The 21,699-nt window shown below is 43.8% G+C and overlaps 1 protein-coding gene across 1 annotated transcript; it reads left to right on the top strand.

Annotated features, from left to right (window-relative positions):
• The first annotated feature begins 4,809 nt into the window (after window positions 1-4,809).
• On the top strand, window positions 4,810-7,209 carry LOC23687526 (protein scarlet). The gene is made up of 4 exons (XM_011494940.2): window positions 4,810-5,327; window positions 5,392-6,266; window positions 6,318-6,888; window positions 6,960-7,209. The coding sequence occupies exons 1-4, from the start codon at window positions 4,886-4,888 to the stop codon at window positions 7,133-7,135; spliced, it is 2,064 nt and encodes a 687-aa protein (XP_011493242.2). The 5' UTR covers window positions 4,810-4,885; the 3' UTR covers window positions 7,136-7,209.
• The last annotated feature ends 14,490 nt before the right edge of the window (window positions 7,210-21,699 follow it).

Here is a 21,699-nt window from a genome sequence, read left to right as displayed (position 1 = left end):
AATCAATTTTGTGTGTGGCAATTTCATCGTGGACACCCTTTACTCTATGCCCAAGGCAGTCAAGAATATTTTCATTACGAAAAGATCCTTGACCGACCGGGAATCGAACCCGGAACCCTCAGCATGGTCATGATGAATACCCGCGTCTTTACAGCTACGGCTAAGGGGGCCCTATATAACCTGGTAGATTATATAACTGAACTCTATTTAGCGAAAAAAATACTGCCACAAGGGCAGATTTGAAGTTCCAGTATAGTTTGGAAAAGCTTTTGAGATTCTCAGAGGTCAATAGATTCCGTTTGAGTTGAAAATATTATTATTTGCAGCGTTGCCAGATCTACGGAAATTTCCGTAGATCTACGGAATTGAGCACTTTCTACGGATCCGTAAGATAATTCTAAGGAAAATGTATATTTTCTACAGAAAGCTACGGAAATTCTCATTATTCTACGGTAATTTACGGATTTTTCCAACGGAAATCTACGGAATTGCAATGCCGGGGTTCTCTCCCCCCGCTTATAACTTTTCGTCTACGGAATGATTTCCAAAGAAATCTGGCATCGCTGATTATTTCTAGCGCAAGTAACTACTGCTGTAAATTTCGAGAATCGAGTTTCGGGATAGTCTGAACGTCGTAGAATATCCCAGGACATGAAAAGGCATGTGAAGCCGCGTTTTTCTTTACATAATAGGTATGTATTACCAAGTACGAACATCAATTGTATTTACAAAAGGCATTTTAAGCTACTTTTATACTAATTATTCTATTTGTCAGACTTCTGCATGTTCAGGATGTTCTAGGTTGCCAAGTAGGACATTGAGGCATACACCTAATTTTTTTCCCTGACAGGGAAGTATATTTGCAAGGACTTTTCCGAAGACAGTAAATTTTATTCATTGGTTCTTTTTATACAGCCATTTTCCGACTGCGGTCATAAATGACCGTGCCGGCCCCAAAGGGAAAACTTTGATCATTTTAGCGAGAAAAATTACTGGAACAAGGGTAGACCTGAAGTTCTGAACTCCAGGGTAAATTGGAGGGCCTGGAATATCACCAACGTTCCTTGAAATAGCCAATTGGTCTGTGAGAAGGTTCAGTGAACATGGTAGATTATATAACTTCACTCAGTTTAGAAGGAAATATTACTGGAAAAGAGAAGACCTGAAGTTCTGAAGTCCTGGGGAAATTTTGAAGGATCTGCAATACCTCGATCGTTCCTTGAAACAGCATATTGATCCATGAGAAGGTTCAGTCAACATAGTAGATTATATAACTTCACTCAGTTTAGAGAGAAAAATTACTGGAACAAGGGAAGACCTGTAGTTCTGAACTCCAGGGTAATTTGGAGGGCCTGGAATACTACAAACGTTCCTTGAAATATCTTTTTGATTCGTGAGAAAGCTCAGTGAACATTAAATAACTTCATCGTTTAGTAAGAAAAATTACTAGAACAATTGTAGATCTGAATTTCTGAACTCCGGGTTAATTTGGGTGGCTCGGAATACCCCAAACGTTCCTTGAAACAGCTAATTGATCCGTGAGAAAATTCAGTGAACATGTTAGATTTTATAACTTCACTCAGTTTAGCTAGATAAATTACTTGAACAAGTGCAGACCTGAAGTTCTGAACTCCGGGGTGATTTGGAGGGCCAGGAATATCCCAAACGTTACTTGAAAGAGCTTATTGATCCATGAGCTGGTTTAGTGAGCATGTTAGATTATATAACTTCACTCAGTTTAGTGAGATAAATTACTAAAACAAATGTAAACCTGAAGTTACGAACACTAGGGTAATTTGGAGGGCCTAGAATACCCCAAACGTTCCTTGAATTAGCCTATTGATCCGTGACAAGGTTCAGTAAACTTGGTAAGTTATATATCTTTACTCTGTTTAGCAAGAAAAAATACTGGAATAAGTGTAGACCTGAAGTTCTGAACTCCAGGGTAATTTGGAGCACCTATAATATCCCAAACGTTCCTTGAAGCAGCCTATTGATGCATGAGAAGGTTTAGTGAACAGGAAAGATTTTATAAATTCACTCAGTTTAGCGAGATAAATTTCTGGAATAAGTGTAGCCCTGAAGTTCTGAACTCCAGGGTATTTGGAGGGCCCGGAATACTCCAAACGTTCTTTAAAACATCCTATTGATACGTGCGAAAGTGCAGTGAACATGGTAGATTATATAAATTCACCCAGTTTACCAAGAAATACTACTGGAATAAATGTAGACATGAAATTCAGATTTCCAGGGTAATTTGGAGGGCCTGGAATACCTTAAAACGTTTCTTGAAGTAGCCTTTTGATCCGTGACAAGGTTCAGTAAACATTGTAGATTATATAACTTCACTCAGTTTAGCGAGAATAACTACTGGAAAAAGTGTAGACCTGAAGTTCTGAACTCCAGAGTAATTTGAAGGGCCTGGAATATCCCAAACGTTCCTTGAAATAGCTCTTGAGATTCTCAGAGGTTGGTAGATTCTATTTGAATTTGTAATGTTATTGTTTTTAACCCAAACAATTACTGTTACGGTTGTAGATTTCAAAGAGTGTGCTTCAGGACAGTTTGGACGTCCTAGAACATCCCAGGACATAGCAAAGCAAGTGAAATAGTGTTTTCGTTAAAAGATTAATTCTGTATTATCTAGCCTGAACATCATTTATGTTCACAAACAGAATTTCACGCTTCGTATGTACTTATAGTTCAATTTTCCAAACTTCAGGATGTTCAGGATGTTCTAGGTTGTCAATTAGGTCATAAAGGCATATACTTCATATTTTTCTCTGATGAAAGAGTATATTTGGGACAACTTTGCCGAAGACAGTATATACATTTGTTCATTTGTTCTTTTTTTACAGCCTTTTTTGTACTGCGATCATATATGACCGCGCCGGCCCCTAAGGGTTAAGGAACCGCATTTCCTTTATCCTAACAGTCTTTAGTATCACAGTATTTTTTGCAACGGAGTTGTCGAGCGACAGCCGAACGATTAATATTTCGATGGTCGCACGAAGACAGAACCGTCACACTGATGCTGTGTACGACAAGCGAAGTTTTCCTACTATTGTTCAACAGAATAGAAAAACGTAACTGCTGAAGAATATTTGTCAATTGATTCAGAAGATTTTTCTTCACATTAGAATTATGTAAATTGTTTTTTTTTTCTCATTTTTATATATATTATCCAAAATTCTGGAGGGGGCCTGGCCCCCCTGCCCCCCTCCCCCCTTTTCCTAGGCCAATACATATATCATACTGAGGGTGATATCTATTGAAAGACACCAAGGCTAACAGGCACAGGATACACTAGGTAAGACACATTGTGCGAAACAATATGGGCGATAATTAATGTTGGCTAACAACTTATCCATAATCCCAGCCTTATTTAGCAGTGTACAATGAATAAATCCTTCAAACTTAATGTAGATTATCGAAGTTTATTTGAAAAGAATGCTAACGGAAGATGTTATGAGTTCAGTCAAAAACTTAAGACATCTTCTGTTAGGATATTTTTAAATAAACATTTGTTTACTTGTATCATGTTATTATTGCGTTGAATCCTTTCTCTATTCAATTGAGCTAGCATCGCATCGGCTTTTCTCTAGGATTTGGTGAAATTGAGATAGATTGACGTTTCCCTAGAAGAAATTCTTCCGTTATGCCAATGACCTTCAAAAACTGCCCTGAGAGTACCACGGTAACAGCTTCCAATAATGTCAAGTAACAACACGATGTATGGACTTGTTTCAAGGACGGCGCATAAGCCATAAAATTACATTAAATAGAACAGGTCAAATAATTACTAACAAAACGATGACTATAATTTTGCACATACTGACTGAAGAAAAACCTTTTGTTCGACTTAAACACAATCCAATTGAACTTCCTAATCTGCTTATAACATCAGTGTCCAACCCTTTGATTTAGTAAATCCTTCAATCCAAATCTGTAAGCGCGTAGGCATTGCTACCATTCACAATCATTGTTCTATGATAAATCTACAAAAGACCGCTACATATCGATGTATTTACGAAGAAGTTAAATAGGTGCACACTACATTAAAGCAAACCCGAACGGCTCTTTTACGGATTCACGCCAATTCCTTTCCTACTACATGTGATCGTCCTTCCATGCCTTGCCCATGACCCTTCATTCGTTCATTCCGGCCAAGTACCGAAAAGAGGGAAGCTCGTAAAAGTATGTTAGCCAAACGGGTATCGGATTACATCTCGGAATGCACGCATCCATCGATCCGCACGTTGCCTCGCCCTTCTCACTTGGCTTCCAAACCTCTACCCATCTAGGTTCATAATTAATTTGACTCAATTATGAACCATGCATGCGAGGGCTCGAATTTATGACAATCGGAATTTCGATTAACCGTAGCAATTCTCAACGCACTCTGAACGTAAAACCGCATTTTTGCGGTACTCCAACGACGCCCGTTTGGAATTACTACGGCTAGTTAAAACGATGATGCCTTTAGCACTAGTACTGGCGTTGCCAACCTTCCAGATTTTTCAGGTTTCAAGGCTCCATTTTACGAAAATCTGGCAGATCCAGATAAGATTGTAAATGTATTTGTAAGGTTCTCCATGCACGACATACAATATCCACACTTCGTCCAGACACAATTTTATAAATCATAAAGGTTTCAAAGTAATCAAAAAACGGCTTGGCATCCCTGGCTATGTACCTCTAGTCGGGTAGCACGGAGGAACCCTGAATGGAAGATATCGATTACAGAGGCCCTTCGGCTTCGAATGCACAGAGAGAGAAAGAGACGTGCATTGCCTTGCATGCCGAACGACTCGAACCGGGTTTCCCGCTTTCAGTCTGGTTCGGGACGGCAAACGGTGCGCGCACACATCCGAGTTCTCTGACAATGTCCGTGGCCTGCATTAGTCTGGCCGCCAGTATGGTGAAAGGTACCGCCACCAGTGGCAAGAGAAGATCCGGCGGATCCCTGAACAGTACCGTCGAGAGTTTCGAGTGTCAACCGGTTACGGTCGCGTTGCCGCCACCGGTTTCCTGTCTATCGGGTGCTCCGGCTCATCATCCGGTGCTCGGTTCCCGGTGCTACCAATCGACGCTGCGGAGTTATAACAAATGGTCACCGACGGAGCAAGGTGCGACGTTGGTTTGGCGCGATTTGTGCGTCTACGCGACCGGAAAGCAAGTCGGCGGATCAGGGGATGGTGGACCGATCAAGCGGATTATCAATAATGTGAGCGGAGCGGTCACTCCGGGCACGTTGATTGCCCTGATGGGGTCAAGTGGAGCTGGCAAAAGTACGCTCATGTCGGCGCTTGCCTACCGAATGCAGCGTGAGAAACCTTACAAATGTCTTTGTGAATGGGAAAGTGGTTTTTACGCTCTCTTTTGTTTTAGCCGGGACCATCGTTCAGGGAGATGTTCTAGTGAATGGACAACCGATCGGGCCGTACATGTACCGCTTGAGTGGATTCGTCCATCAGGATGACCTCTTCGTAGGCTCCCTAACCGTTACGGAGCACATGTACTTCATGGCGAAGCTCAAACTCGATCGTACCGTGAGCAAAAGCACAATCAACCGGTTGATAGAAGAGCTTCTCGAGCGGACCGGTTTGTCCAAGTGTGCCAACACCCGAATCGGCGAAGTCGGAGAAGGGAAAATGCTGTCCGGAGGGGAGAAGAAGCGTCTAGCATTCGCCACCGAACTCCTCACCAAGCCAACGATCCTGTTCTGCGACGAACCGACCACCGGGTTGGACTCGTTTAGTGCTCAAAACCTTGTTTCTACGCTACAACTGCTAGCCAAGCGAGGCACTGCCATCATCTGCACCATCCATCAACCGTCCAGCCAGCTGTTCTCCATGTTCGATCAGGTCATGCTGATGGCCGATGGGCGCGTGGCTTTTGCCGGCAAGCCCAACGACGCGCTGATCTTCTTCGAACAGCACGGTTATAGCTGCCCATCGAACTACAACCCGGCGGAGTTCTTGATCGGAGTGCTGGCCACCGCCCCGGGCTACGAGAAGGCTTCGCAACGCTCCGCCCAGCGACTGTGCGATCTGTTCGCGGTAAGCGAAGCTGCCGGCCAACGGGACGTCCTGATCAACCTGGAGATGCACATGGCCGAAACGGGCGACTTCAAGATCACGGAAAAGTCGCATCTCTCGCGGAAGTCCAACTGGTTCAGTACGACGTTCTGGTTGACTTATCGGGCCTTCCTAACCGTCGTCCGCGACCCGACCGTCCAATATCTGCGACTTCTGCAGAAGATCGTAAGTACTATTTCAAGCGCGAATCTCAGAACTTAATTAACCTCTTTTCAGGCCATCGCCCTCATGGCGGGACTGTGCTTCTCCGGTGCCATCTCCCTCGATCAGCTCGGCGTCCAAGCCATCCAGGGCATCCTGTTCATCTTCGTCTCGGAGAACACCTTCTCGCCGATGTATTCCGTCCTGTCCGTGTTTCCGGACACATTCCCGCTATTCATGCGGGAAACCAAGTCCGGGCTGTACCGCACGTCCCAGTACTACGTGGCCAACGCCCTGGCCATGCTTCCGGGACTGATGATCGAACCACTAGTATTCGTGATCGTCGCGTACTGGCTGGCTGCGCTTCGTCCGACCTTCGGGGCCTTCATGGTCACCGTGATCGCTTCCACGCTGGTCATGAACGTGTCCACCGCTTGCGGATGCTTTTTCTCAGCGGCCTTCAACTCGCTGCCGCTGGCCATGGCCTACCTGGTGCCGTTCGACTACATCCTCATGATCACCTCCGGAGTGTTCATCCAGCTGAGCTCGATGCCGAAGGCGATCTCCTGGACGCCGTACATCTCGTGGATGATGTACGCCAACGAGGCCATGTCCATCGCCCAGTGGGAAGGCGTCAGCAATATCAGTGAGTTGGGTTAGGGGAATGTTGGCAACACTGTACAATACGTTGATATGGATCTTTTCTTTCAATTACAGCGTGCTTCGTGGAGGATCCAAATCTACCGTGCATGAGAACGGGAGAGGAAGTTCTTGCGCACTACAGCTTCGACGAGTCACACCTCTGGAGGAACATTTGGGCCATGGTGGTGATCTACTTCGGGTTCCACATTCTTGGATGCGTGTTTCTGTGGCGTAAGACGAAGCACGGATAAACGGAAGCCGTCCGCTTTAAGCGTAGATAGCTAGCTTTTCGGTGAATAAAGGGAAGTTTCGAAAGGACATGAAATTCAGAACTACTCATTTCTACTCCGAAGTTTTCTGGGAATTAATCTAGGGACAAATTGTCTACGGGTTTAATGAATCAGAAAGAAGAAAGAGAAGGATCTAGAAATCTATCTTTGAAGTTTTATAATTCTGGTGTCTTCAGTATTCGATCTCTTTTTCAAAAAACCAGTCGGGATTAATTTCGAATCTTGTCGGGAATCGTTTTGAATTACCTTTGAATACTATTCAAAGATCGTTTTCGGGATTAGTTTCGAAATCCGTCAAGATTCATTCCGAGTCTTGTCGGAATTCACCTCTCAAATCTTCCGGGATTCGTTTCGAATTCTGTCGATTCCTGATTCATCGCTTGAATCCTGTCGTGATTCGTATCTTTAATCCTGCCAGCTTTCCTGAGAAAAACGCAAAAGCTCTCAGATTCCCAAGAGAAATGGTCTCGACTTTCCGGAGAAATAGCTTTTTGAAGCAGAAGTTTCGAGCTTTTGGACTGAAAAGCTCTAAGCTTTTTAAGTGAGACGCTTATGGGAATTTGCAGAGCATACATGAAAAACGCGAGCGTTTGTTTTGGTTTGATTTAATGAACTGACAAAGATACACGTTTATTGTCGCTTGGGTAAATACAGAGTAAATGGGTTAAATAAATTCGACAGTTACACTGGTTAAGGGGGAGTTTAACTGCGAATTTGCGAGATTCCGAAAACTGACTTCAACTGTCCAGAGACCGGTTTAGTTAGGGCGTCTGCCTTCTGGTCACCTGAACTGATGTACTTCAACTGAATTGAACGGTTCTCCAACTGTTCTCGGACAAAGTGATGTCGCACATCAATGTGCTTACTTCTCGGCGAATAGCCAATCTCCTTTTCCGCTAAGCATAATGCACTGCGGTTGTCACAGTGGATGATGATCGGTTCTTTTCTACCGATCAACTCTGCGCGGAAGCCACGCCACCATCACGCTTCCTGCGAAGCCACTGACATCGCCATATACTCGGCCTCCATCGTAGAGAGCGCAACAGTCGGCTGCTTTCTGCTGCTCCACGACACTGATCCGCTTCCGAACTATATCCTGTGATATCCTGTGACTGACCTCGTGAATCTGGGTTGTTTCTCCAGTCCGCATCGCTGTATCCTTCAAATGCCGCACTAGACGTCTTCCGAAAGACCAATCCCAGAGATTTGGTACCCTGCAGGTACCGAAGAATGCGCTTCGCGGCTGTCCAGTGAGCCTCACCCGGGTTACTACAGAAGCTGCTGACTGCATTCACCGCATACGCAATGTCGGGACGAGTGCACTGAGCTAAAAACTGCAGTCCACCTACTAGCTCACGGTATGGAATGTTCTGCATCCTCTCCTTATCCGCTTTCACAAGCCGCAGATTCACTTCAGCTGGTGTCGACGTCGGATTACAGTCCACCATGTTGAACTTCCGAAGTAACTCCTCAATGTACGCAATAGTGTCACCTGTCTTTGTAATCCGCATTTCAAGCACCTGTCTGGCTTCGCCCAAATCCTTCATACGGAACTTCGCTGACAGTTGACATTTCACTGAATCAAGCCACTCTGGATCGTTTGAGAACAATAACAAATCGTCGACGTAAACTGCAATGATGATGATCCACTTTCCGTCCGTCATGTAATATACACAAGGATCATAACTGGATCGCTTCAAGCCAATTTTCATCAGTTCTGTGTCTAACTTCACGTTCCAGACACGGCTGGCTTGTTTCAGGCCATACAGCGCCTTTTTCAGTCGACAAACCTTTCGTGGATCCTTGTGAACGAAACCTTCGGGTTGTTCCATGAAAATTTCCTCACCTGACAGGTCCCCTTGCAAAAAAGCTGTGACTGCATCCATCTGATGGACTTGCAAGTCCAACTGAGCTGCCATAGCCATAGCCATCAGATACCGGATACTGGCATATCTGTCCACTTAAGAGTATGTCTCGTTATAGTCAATGCCCTTCACTTGAGAAAATCCTTCAATCACGAGACGGGCCTTGTGCCGGTCCAATGATCCATCCGAGTTCATCTTCTTCTTCAGCACCCATTTGCACTTTAGGGGCTTCCGTCCTGGTGGTAGGTCCGTCAACTCCCAGGTATAGTTCGCTTGTAATGCGTGGAACTCCTCCTCCATAGCACGCTGCCACAACTGCTTTACGCCGGATTTCATCGCTTCATGAAAAGACTGCGGCTCACCAACGTCGCTGTCCGGTGGCAGTTCCTGAGACAAGACTGAAGACTGAACATCATATCATAAACTTGGTACTTGCCTGGTATATTGCGCTCCCGTTCACTGCGCCTGATCGCGAGAGGATCTACTGGTTGTGGAGGGAGCGCGACGGTTCCAGAGATTCGGTTGCGCTTATGTACAACGGCCCGTAGCCATCGTTGTTCTCGGCTTCTGCAACGTCTTCCAGCTCTTCTCCAGCTCCGCCGCAGGCTTCATGACCGTCTTCGAGAATTTTGGCTGGTCGATCTACTCCCCCTGCACTCGATTCGTCACTAATCAGCATCTGATTCATCGTTGTTCGACTTTCCGGAAATACATCCTCTAGAACTTCTGCCGAAAACTGCTCTTCTTCGCTGATAAAAACTGCATCTCGAACAATCTGAACCGTTTTTGTCCTCGGTAGGTACACTCGATATCCTTTCGACTGATACGCAAAGCCAACGAAGATGCCCGGCTCAGACTTGGCGTCCCACTTCCGCCTACGCTGTTTGGGAATGTAGCACATCACTTTTGCTCCAAAAATCTTCAGTCCCGACAAGTCCGGTCGCTTTCCCGTGAAACGCTCCTCTGGCGTCACCGGAACACCCTTGGTCGGTGATCGGTTTATCAAAAATGTCGCCATCGCTGTAGCTTCTGCCCAGAAGTGCTTGTCTAGGCCTGCATCCAAAAGTAAACATCGAGCCCTCTCAACGACTGTCCTGTTCATGCGCTCCACCAGCCCATTTTGCTCGGGGTTATATGGTACCGTCGTTTCATGGCGAATACCACAGCTGCGCAAGAACCGTTTCATTTCCTTGTTTACATACTCGGTGCCGTTATCAGTGCGAAGTCCTTTAATCCTCTTACCGGTCTGGTTTTCCATCAGAGCTTTGTACTCCTTGAAGCAGTCAAGTACCTCTGTTTTCGACTTCAGAAAGTACACGACCAACTTGCGACTGGCATCGTCGATTAGCGACAGAAAGTATCTGCTACCGGCGATTGACTCCTGCTTCATCGGGCCACACAGGTCCAAGTGGACTAGCTCTAGTACCTCGGTCGCTCGTGTTCCTTCGTTGTTGAACGGCTGTCGAAAATGTTTCCCTTCCAGACAAGTGACGCAAGTAGGAATCTTGGCATTACCGAAATCAACTCCATCTGCCAAGTTTCGGAGCTTCATTGAACTTTGTTCGTTCAGATGCCCCATCCTGCGATGCCAAAGTATGATGTCACCAGTTGACGTAGCAGCGCACGAGACTTGCTTGTTGGTCAAACACAGCTTGTACAGTCCGCTCGTTTCCTGACCAACGGCCACCAACTCGCCACTATCGGACCGCACCTCACATGCATCCCTGGTGAACTGAACGCTGTAGCCCTTACTGCATATCCTACTGACCGAAAGAAGGTTGGTTGCTATCTCCGGAACGCACAAAACATTGGAAATCGTCAAGTCGCATGACTCTTCACCAATGTCTGCTTCCTTCGCCACGTTCCCAGTAGCAACCACACTCACATGCTGCGACGCTTCCTGCGCATCTTGCAAAAAAGCTTTACTGCTGCACATATGCGATGTAGCTCCCGAATCAAAGAACCAATCCATTTCGCTTTTCTTCGGGTTCTCGAAAGTGGTCATCGCTGCATTCCTTTTGCCAGATTTCTCCTTCTTATCCTTCGGTTCGTTCGATCCTTTCTGCTGGCACTCCGAAGCAAAATGACCGAATTGCTTGCACCTGTAGCACTGAATCTTCGATTTGTCGGTCTTCTTCCTGTTGACAGTCTTCTTCTTGCTGTAGAACGCTTCTTGTTTGCTGTCTCCCATCGAAACGCCACTGATTCTCACGTCCTGGAGGATTTTAGCCTTCACTGCGTCCGCTGTAATACGAGTTCCCGATGCTTCCAGGCCCATGATCATGGGTTCGTAGGTCTCCGGCAAACCCATCAACAACAGACACGCTAGCCAGGAATCATCGACCACAAAACCAACTTATGGCTGGTCGACATGAGTTCGTTCACATATTCCTCCACCGACAAACACTCCGACAATCATTTGTCAATTTCCGGAGCAATCCTATTCGTCGTGTCATTCCATCGTCGCGGAAAGCATCCTGCACATCCTGCAGATTCTTCCACGCTTGCTTCGCCGTTTTCGCATTCTGCACCAGGCTGTAATTTATCGGCTCTATGCTGAGGCAAATCGTCGCCAATGCCCGCAGCGAAAGTGCATCTTCCGGATCCTGTTCCTGCCGTGTAACTGCGTCCCAAGTGCCTTCCCGGATCATCAGCATCTTGGTGGCGAACGCCCACGTAGAATAATTCTCCCGGCCACGCAACTTATCCACTGCCGGAAGCGAAATGCTTCCTCCAACTGCGCCAATTCTCGCATCTGCCACTCCGCCGGCTGTGCGTCCTCTAGCAGCAACCGATCCTGTACTGTCTGCATTCGAATTCGTCGACATTCTCCGTCGTGCCGGGAGACTCGCACGAAAAACTTAATCGGAACAACTATTTTATCGCGCAATTAACTTTTCGTTTTACTGCGGCCCATAACCTATGGGAATTTGCAGAGCATACATGAAAAACGCGTGCGTTTGTTTTGGTTTGATTTAATGAACACTGACAAAGATACACGTTTATTGTCGCTTGGGTAAATACAGAGTAAATGGGTTAAATAAATTCGACAGTTACACTGGTCAACAACGCTCTAAGCTCTTTATAGAAGGAAAAGCTCTATGCTTTTCAAAGAAAATTATTCCAGTGAAAAAAAAATCGGTTGAACATCTCGTCGCTTTTCTTCCAGAGCAAAGTTGCGGGCTTGTCTAGGGTAGAGATCTCAGCTTTTCCAAACAAAACCTCCTAACTTTAATAGCTTTCAAGAGAAATGCTCTCAGTTTTTACAAATGCAATCGCTCAGGATTCCCAGAGACGAAATGCTCTCCGATTTTCCAGAGCAAAGCTCCTAGCTTTTCATGACAAGCACTAGAGAAAGCTTCCAGTTTTTTTTTCAAATAAAATATCCTAGGTTTTTCAGAGAAATGATCCCAACTGTTCTAGAAAGGTGATCCTAGCATCTCAAGAGAACATTTCGCAGATTTTAAGAGAAAATTCCTAGCTTTTCTAGTGTGAAGTTCATTTTCTGGATAAGTTTCCAGCTTTAACAGACAAGCGTTTTAGAGAAAAGCTTCTAGTTGTTCAAGCTAAATCTTCTCAGAATTCTTAGAGCAGTGTTCCCAGCTTTTCGCGACAAAACTTGTCAGATTTCCCGCTTTCTAGAGAGTGCTACCAGTTTTGTTTTAAGATAAAATTTCCATGCCTTCAGAAAAATGATCGCATTTTTTTTTTTTTTTGAGAAAAGCTGGTACCTCTCGAATCAGGGTTAGCCTCTCCCGAAATTTTATCGGTTTTCGTATTTTTGATCCCGCCATCTGAGAAAATTTCAAAAGTTATCAGATTTTTCAAATAAAAGCTTTCGTTTTTCCAGAGAAAAAGCTTTTTGAAGGAAAATTTTCGAGCTGCAGGACTGAATCCCTCTAAGCTTTTTATATGAAACGCTCTCAGCTCATTATTGAAGGGAAAGCTCAATGATTTTCGAATACATATCTCCCAGTGAAAAAGCTTCTTGCTTTTCGAAGGAACAACTCTCAGCTTTTCTAAGAAAAAGCTTTCAACTTTTCCAGACAAACGCTTCCAGCTTTTCTGAAAAAAAGCTCCCAGTTTTCCAGATGTAATCTTTCCAGAGCCTGAACCAGAGTTTCCAGAAAAACTCTCCAAGATTTTCCAGGGAAATGATCCTTGATTTTCCAGACGAAAACATCCCCAGACTAGAGCTCCCATCTTTTTCAGACGGAACCTCCTAGCTTCTCCACCAAACCAAGCTTGTTTTTTTTCCAGTGATAAGCTCCTAGTTCTTCAGGATAAATTTTCCCAACTTTTCCAAAGAAGAGCTCTTGGGATTTGCAGAAAAATGCTGCCTGTTTTTTCAGACCAATCCTTCCAGCTCTTTCAGACAAACGTACCCAGATTACTAGAGAAAGGTCTCATTTTTTTCAGAAAAAAACATTCTTAGCTTTCCCAGAGAAAAGTTCTTAGTTTTTACAGAGTAAAGCTGAGTTTTTTTTTCCTGGATTAGCTTCAAGTTTGTCCAGAGAAAAGCTCTCATATTTCCAGAGTAAAGCTCTCAGTTCATCAAAATAACATCTCCCATCTTTTTCAGACAAAACCTCCTAGCTTTTCCACCAAACGCTACCAAGGTTTTTACAGAAAGCTCGCAGTTGTTCGAGATAAAATCTCCCAGCTTATTTAGAGAAATGGTCCTAGGTTTTCTAAAGAAAAGCTTTTCAAGAGAAAATGTCTTTTCGGAGAAATTTTCCCAACTTTTCTAGAAAGATGCTCTTTGCTTTTCCAGAGGAAAACTCGCAGCTTTTGAGAGAAAAGTTCCCAACTTTTCCAGAGTAAAGCTATGATTTTTTTCTGGATAAGCTTTTAGTCTTTCCAGACAAACGCTCCTGCTTCTTCAAGATAAAATCTCTCAGCTTTTTCAGAGAAAAGCTTCTAGGATGTTTAGAGAAATGCACCCAGATTTTTCAGAGAAAGACATTCCGCTTTTTCCAGACAAATGCTCCCAGCTTTCTAGAGAAAAGATTGCAACATTTCTAGTTCCAAGTTTTTCCAGAAAAACGCTCGCAGATTTTCAGAGAAAAGCTCCTAATTTTTCCTGATGTAATCTAATAGGATTTACAAAGAAATGCTCCCTGTTGTTTCACAGCTCCTAGCTTCCCCAGATTAGAGCTTCCAGCTTTTACAGAAAAACGCGCCCTGCGTTCTATATAAAGCTCACTGTTTTTTCCAAACGAAAATCTCTTAGCTTTTTCAGAGAAATGCTCCTAGCTTCTCAAGAGAAAATGTCAGTTTCTAGGATAAAAGTTCCTAGTATTTCCAAAGTAAAGCTGAGTTAAACTAAAGCTTTCAGTAGATGAAAAAACCGAATATAGTACTATACCATTTAATTCCACTAGAGCAGTGATTCCCAAAGTGGGCAAATTCGCTCCCCTGGGGGCGATTTTCAGGTCCAGGGGGGCGAAAATTTGTAAAACTGAATCTGGGGGGCGAAAACGATAGAAAGGGGGCGAAAGTGGGATCAATTGAAAAACAAAAATAGATTCAAAGTTTGTACACGGAAAAAAATCCGTTGCCGGATTCATGAACAAAAAGTCATGATTTCATAAAATTTTATGTTTCATGATATCATGACAAAAAGTCATGAAATCGTGACTATTATGCAAGAATTCGTATACTCAGGGCGTTACACAAATCTAACTGTCACTTTCTTCACCTTAGCACAGACAAACAGACGTAACACTTAGAACAATTTTATTCAAAATCCATCGCCCAGTTTACACTACCATCATCTGGTGAGCATGATGTACGAGAAGGTATTTCGTGCAACAAGACCGGCAGATGGTGGTAGTGTGAAACGTCAACCGCGAGGAAAAACGATGCGCGCGCCTCTGGTTGTGAGATTTGTAACATAGCGAATTTGAAATGATGGTTAAATGAGTGGTCGATGGGAATTTCGTCAGTGTTACGTCTGTTTGTCTGTGACCTTAGTCAACGTGTCTCATGGCGATCGGTGATCTTTTCTAGTGAAATTATAAAAATAGTTTTGTTTTGAAAAAGTTTAAATTCTTCGGAACCTTGTCATCATATCGATGACATTCTTGGTGAAATTCTCGTGAGTTCCCACATTGTTCCACGACACAATCAATCAATACTTACTTACTTACTTTGCAGAACCGGGCAATGTTTGACTTTGAGCGAAGATTTTGCTTGACAAGCTAGTCGGCGATTTTAACTGTTCGGAAGTGATGCATACCCCACGTCCTATAACAGAGCAGGTCACAAAAAGCCTTCGGCAGCCGGATGATCCAGTTCCACTTTCCACATCCGCAGAGTTATTAAGGAGTGTTCCATGAGTCATGCAATCCACCAGCCCAGGGACCATTTACCAATTCAATTCGAAACAACATTTTGCGTACAAACCTAACCACCGAATGTTTGCGTTCCTGTTAAAGATGTCACATTCGTTAGGTTGACATTTGTTGAATGTTTTCACGGATTATTTCGAAACCATCGGCACAAAAGCAGTAACAATTTTAATCTTTATTTTATTTGTTTACCAATGGCAAATATAAACTGGGTTCTAAATTGACGTATAATGTTTCGTTTTCATGGACTGAGTTCATGATTCAGGGATCCTGCTTCATGGTTTCATGACTCAACTTGCCACTTTTCAGCACCAAAATTGGAATCATAAATGACTGGCATCTGAATACATGTAAAGTGCTCATGTTTTCATGAACTGTGTTCATGATATCAGATCCTGCTTCATGATTTCATGACCGAAATTGCCAGTTTTCGTATTAAAAATAGGAATCATAAATGACAGATGACTAAATCCATGAATATTGCTTATGTTTCCATGAATTTTATTCATGGTTCCGGCATACATGCTTCATGATTTGAGAATTTTAATTGCCATTTTTCTTCGTTAAAAATTGAAAACGTAACGTACAGCCGGCGTTACGGTAAAACGCTTCATGATTTCATGACTTTTGGTCATGGTGTTTTTTTTTATAACATGAAAACACACTTTCCTCCCAAAATCATGACTCTTTCTCCTGTTTTAGAGTGCCGCATTTTTACCCGTGTAGGTGACACTCATATTTTAATTATAATATATACATCTGAGAAAGAATTTATTTGACACCTAATTATGTCATCGCTTCTTTTTTAAATTATGATAGACAAATTTGACGATTGTCATTGAGATCCGAATGGTTTTTGCTGAAAATAATATGTGATACATTTTGAAAGCAGAGACATTTGGTGATATTTGAAATTTATTTACAAGTGTAAAGGTTTGGTAACTTTTTGATGGGGGATCTTTACAATAAGGAAGCCTTAGTTTCTATTCTTTCTATAACATTTGTTAAACTATTCATTTTGATATTTTTTTGACACGCATACTAATCAGGGCTGTGAAATGGTGAGCCGACAACTAGGAAGGAGCGTCCAACATAGCTCTGGTCCTCACAAGTCCCTACCTCACGCTTCCACGGGTCAAATGATGACAAAGACCGCCAGCTAAGGGTTGCGTACTTAGTTGGTAGTGCAGCCTGGGCACTGTTGTCCTTCTGACATCAGCTAGAGTGAGGAGGTGCGTCTCGAGCGTCTGTCCACCAAGGAGGTGCGGCTCAAACAGCGTCTGTTCTGGCATCCAGCGGCTGAGTATGAAATGCTGTATCACGTCAGCTACACCTAAGGTGGCAGCCCCACCATCGTGATGTAGGTATCGCGACCCTGGTAAGGTAGCATATCGAATTTCTTACCTACCACGAAAAATGGAGAAAGGAGAAATAACGAACGATATTTTCGGCAACCGACCTGGCAACGAAATAAGGACTATGATTGGAAACTCGGTACCTGGAATGTCAGGACGTTAAATGAACCCGGACGAGTGAGCCTTTTGGCTCGTGAATTGCAGAAGGTTGGAGTGAGCGTGGCTGCTATTCAGGAAGTAAGATGGCCTTGAACTGGAGAACGTGAATTCAGGGCGGTGGATCCCGTCGCCAACACAGCTTTCAAATACAACATCTACCATAGTGGCAGCGATAAGGCAGAGCATGGCGTCGGATTCATAGTGATCGGGAAGCAGATGAAGCGTGTTATGCGGTGGAAACCGATTAATGAACGAATCTGCGTATTGAGGATACGGGGCAAATTCTTCAACTACAGTCTGATCAACATCTATGCGCCGACAAACGATAAACCCGACGACACGAAGGATGCGTTTTATGATTGTCTCGACAAGACCTACGGAGAGTGCCCAAAACATGACGTAAAAGTTGTTATCGGGGATGCCAACGCTCAGGTCGGAAGAGAGGATTTTTTCCGCCCTATAATTGGTACGGAGAGCCTTCACTTCGCCACCAATGACAACGGCCTAAGGCTAATAACTTTTGCTGCAGCTAGAGGGATGGCCATCAGCAGCACCTACTTTGCACGCAAAGACATCCGAAAGCACACCTGGATGCACCCAAATGGCGAGCTCTGCAACCAAATAGACCACGTTTTGGTGGACGGTCGGCATTTCTCGGATGTCATCGATGTGAGGACCTTTAGAGGCCCAAACATCGACTCTGATCACTATCTCGTTGTTAGTAAAATTCGTGCACGGTTGTCTACCGTGGTGAACACAAAAACACAGCGACCGTTGCGCAATATCCAGCGCTTATCAACAGAAGGTGTAGCAGACGAGTACCGCCGGAAGCTTGATGAGCGGATAAGGGGATACAACGTAGGCGAAAACCTCAACAATCTGTGGGAGTCTATCCACGGTGCGATGAGCACAGCAGCGCGAGAGGTGATAGGTACTGCTCAGAGACGACCCAGAAACGGTTGGTCTGATGAGGAGTGCCAGAATGTGACGGATGAGAAGAATGTTGCCAGAAGTCGGATGTTAGTGTCTGGTACCCGGCAGAATAGAGAGCGGTACAAGGAAGCTAGAGCAGCCGAGAAACGAATTCACCGCAGAAAGAAAAGGCAGTATGAAGAGGACATCATTACTGAGGCGCAAAACAGCATCGAACAAAACGATATGCGGAGATTTTACGAAACTGTCAATGGCGTACGGAGAAAAACTGCGCCGTCTCCCGTCATGTGCAATGACCGCGAAGATAACTTGCTGACAGACAAAATCTTAGTGGCTGCCAGGTGGAAAGAATACTTCGAGCAATTGTTGAATGGAGAGAACGCATCTGAGAACAGATTAATCATCAGCAACGATGGACAAGCTGTGGAGCCCTCGACGCTAGATGAGGTTAGAAGAACGATTGAGGAGTTGAAGAACTGTAAGGCTGCTGGAAAAGACGAGCTCCCGGCCGAACTTTTCAAGCACGGTAGTGAGCAGCTGTACGAATTACTGCACCGTACTCTGTTAAGGATATGGGAGGAAGAAGAATTGCCTGCTAGCTGGCTGGAGGGCCTCATCTGCCCTCTGTATAAGAAGGGCCACAGATTGGAGTGCGCCAATTACCGAGGAATAACGCTCCTCAATTCGGCGTACAAAATAATATCGCGTATTCTGTTCAACAGATTGAGACCGCTGGAGGAGTCCTTCGTCGGCGAATACCAAGCTGGTTTTCGTGAGGGCCGATCAACGATGGATCAAATGTTTACCTTGCGACAAATCCTTGATAAGTTCCGGGAATACAACTTGCAGACTCATCATCTGTTCATTGATTTCAAGGCGGCGTACGATTCAGTAAAGAGAAATGAGTTATGGCAGATAATGGTAGAACACGGTTTTCCGGCGAAACTGATTAGACTGATTCGTGCAACGTTGGATGGATCGAAATCAAGTGTGCGGGTTGTGGATGAGACTTCAACCTCCTTCGTAACCTTAGATGGATTGAAGCAAGGAGATGCGCTTTCGAACCTTTTGTTCAACATTGCTCTCGAAGGAGCTATAAGGAAAGCGGGCGTACAAAGAAGCGGTACCATCGTTACCCGGTCGCATATGCTCCTGGGTTTTGCGGACGACATCGATATAATCGGAATTGATCGTCGAGCCGTAGAAGAGGCATTCGTGCCTTTTCAAAGGGAGACAGCGAGGATTGGACTTACCGTCAACACCAGCAAAACTAAGTACATGATCGCTGGTAGACAGCGTGGTTCCAATCGTGACGTTGGTAGTGAAGTGGTGCTGGGTGGTGAAAAATTTGAAGTAGTGGAAGAATTTGTGTATCTTGGTACTTTAGTGACTTGCGATAATGATGTTACCCGCGAGGTGAAAAGGCGTCTTGCAGCTGCGAATAGGGCTTTTTACGGGCTCCGTAACCAGCTTAAGTCCCGTAGCCTGCAGACGAAAACAAAATTCGCGCTATATAAGACTCTTATCCTTCCGGTTGCTCTATACGGCCATGAATCCTGGACGTTAAAAGAGGTCGGCCGGAAAGCGTTTGGAGTTTTTGAGCGTAAAGTGCTGCGAACAATACTCGGCGGTAAACAAGAAAATGGCATCTGGCGGCGTCGCATGAATCATGAGTTGTACCAAGTATATAAAGAAGTGTATATTATCAAGCTCATAAAACACGGCAGGCTGCGTTGGGCTGGTCACGTGGTACGAATGCCGGAAGAACGACAAGCAAAAATAATATTCAATAGAGAACCCGGACGAGGCCGTCGGCTTCGTGGTAGGCCACGCACACGTTGGCTTTTTGCAGTTGAAGAGGACTTAAGGGCACTTAACGTTCAGGGCGACTGGAAGCGATTGGCTCAGGACCGAGCCCAGTGGAGAAGAATTATCCATTCTGCGTAGATTCAACGTAGCGGATTGTAGCCCATCAAGTATCAAGTAAGTAGTACTAATCAGTATTTATAATACAAATAATTTTATAAATAAATTTATGTGACTTTGGTGGACAAAAATCAGGTTCCAATAATAAAATCACTAAATGCCATATACGTAAAACACCCTATTTAAAAATAGGCTTGAGCGACATAAAATTGCATAGATCAAAGCTTTAATAAAATCTAAATTTAATGTTATTCTTCAGTAAATGAAGAATTGAAAAAAAAAAATCGGGATAATTAAATTTTTTATATTTTGTATATAGATTGGTCTGCTACCAGAACAGCCGATGATGCATTATCCAAAGTTTCGTAAATTTATAATAACAACTTAAGAAACATTAAAAAAGACAAAAAAGCAGTAAGTGAGCCGAAAACTTTTTGATGATGATTTCGGTATACTTATGATGAGATGTTGATCAATACTTCAATGTAAGTTTAACGCTTAATACAAATGTTTAAATTTCATATCAGGGGGGCGATTCCGAAAAATATTGGTCTCAAGGGGGCGAAAGTCAAAAAAGTTTGGGAAACACTGCACTAGAGTTTGTATCCTTTGACAGATACGCGTATTTCGACCTCAATTGTAAGGCCGTCTTCAGTGTCGTGTACTAGATTTGACACTGAAGACGGCCTTACAGTTGAGGTCGAAATACGCGTATCTGTCAAAGGATACAAACTCTAGTGGAATTAAATGTATTGAGCTTAGCTTAGCTTAGCTTAGACTGACTACACATATCAATGGTTGCTATTCCATGATTGACCGAAGTCAGTGAAAATGCACAAAGAATCAACTAGAAGTTCGGCTGGGATTGGCCATAATCTTCTTCAGTGTGCATAATTCAGTGCCTCTATTTATACAAGGTCAATAACGGCGCCGGCCACGTCCTTGCAGTCAGGTGGGATTGGGGGAAGGAATGTTAGTGTGTAACCTTTGCTATTTGGAGACCGTGTTTGCCTCTGCATCTCCACAAAGGTTACTGGGAGGGATGTTTGTTAATGGGAAGGATCGTTGGGTCACAGGATTCACTTTGATAAGCGATTAGACCATAATAAATAATTATTTGTGAGATATAAACATGCTTATATGTAAATATAATATTTTCATTTGATATGAACAATATCTATGTAGAGAAGAATTATGCCGACACTTGAGGTGACGAACCTTTCAAAGTTTGTTGAATAAAGTGAACCTTTCGGAAGTCTACACTTGAAGTGTCGAACCATTCAAAGTTTTATTTTTGATTACAAAAATAAAGGTAAAAAGAAGAAGGTGTACTGAATAAAAAAAAATTTAGACATAAATAATTTATGAATCAGAGTTTATGTCGACACTCACAGTGACGAACCATTCATATTTTTTTGAAACATCATATTTACATCTCACCGTTGTAACGATTAACGGTACAGTCATACATATTTTATAGAATAGGAACAGTAGCATGAAACGAGCTCACCAATTGATCCGTCATCATTGAGCAGCAACAATCCTCTTTCAGCTTCAGTTGTTTGCTCGGCTATATAAAAGCACTCAGAGAAAATAGGCGCGCGACCCGTGATGGAAAACAACTGACGACTACTCGGGCTTTCTTGAAGCACTGCCCAGGAGCAAGCGTCAATGTTGGAAGATCATAAAAAACTAATCGAAAGCGGCACTTTTTCACTTTACTCGATCGACGCGCGACATGTTTGATCCTGCCCTCATCGCCGGCCCCCGCAGGAGCAATCGTCAAGGTCGAAGGATCAAACACAACTCATCTAGTGGAATTAAATGTATTGAAGTAGAAAACGAAGCAACCTATGACTTGTAAACTAGAATAAGATTTTGTAAAATAAACTTCACTTTAGTTCCGTCCACACGCGAGACAAGACGTGTTTCTC

The sequence above is a fragment of the Aedes aegypti genome, chromosome 1 (assembly GCF_002204515.2).
Source record: "Aedes aegypti strain LVP_AGWG chromosome 1, AaegL5.0 Primary Assembly, whole genome shotgun sequence".
NCBI lineage: Eukaryota > Metazoa > Arthropoda > Insecta > Diptera > Culicidae > Aedes > Aedes aegypti.
Note: the sequence above shows the minus strand (reverse complement) of the source record. Positions and strands in the feature narration are given on the sequence as shown.

What these genes read in the sequence shown, in the direction of transcription:
- LOC23687526 (XM_011494940.2), top strand. Translation starts at nt 4,886, where the DNA reads ATGTCCGTGGCCTGCATTAGTCTGGCCGCCAGTATGGTGAAAGGTACC. An exon ending in TGCGACTTCTGCAGAAGATC is followed by an intron (nt 6,267 to 6,317) that starts GTAAGTACTATT and finishes ACCTCTTTTCAG; the next exon opens with GCCATCGCCCTCATGGCGGG. An exon ending in GGAAGGCGTCAGCAATATCA is followed by an intron (nt 6,889 to 6,959) that starts GTGAGTTGGGTT and finishes TTTCAATTACAG; the next exon opens with CGTGCTTCGTGGAGGATCCA.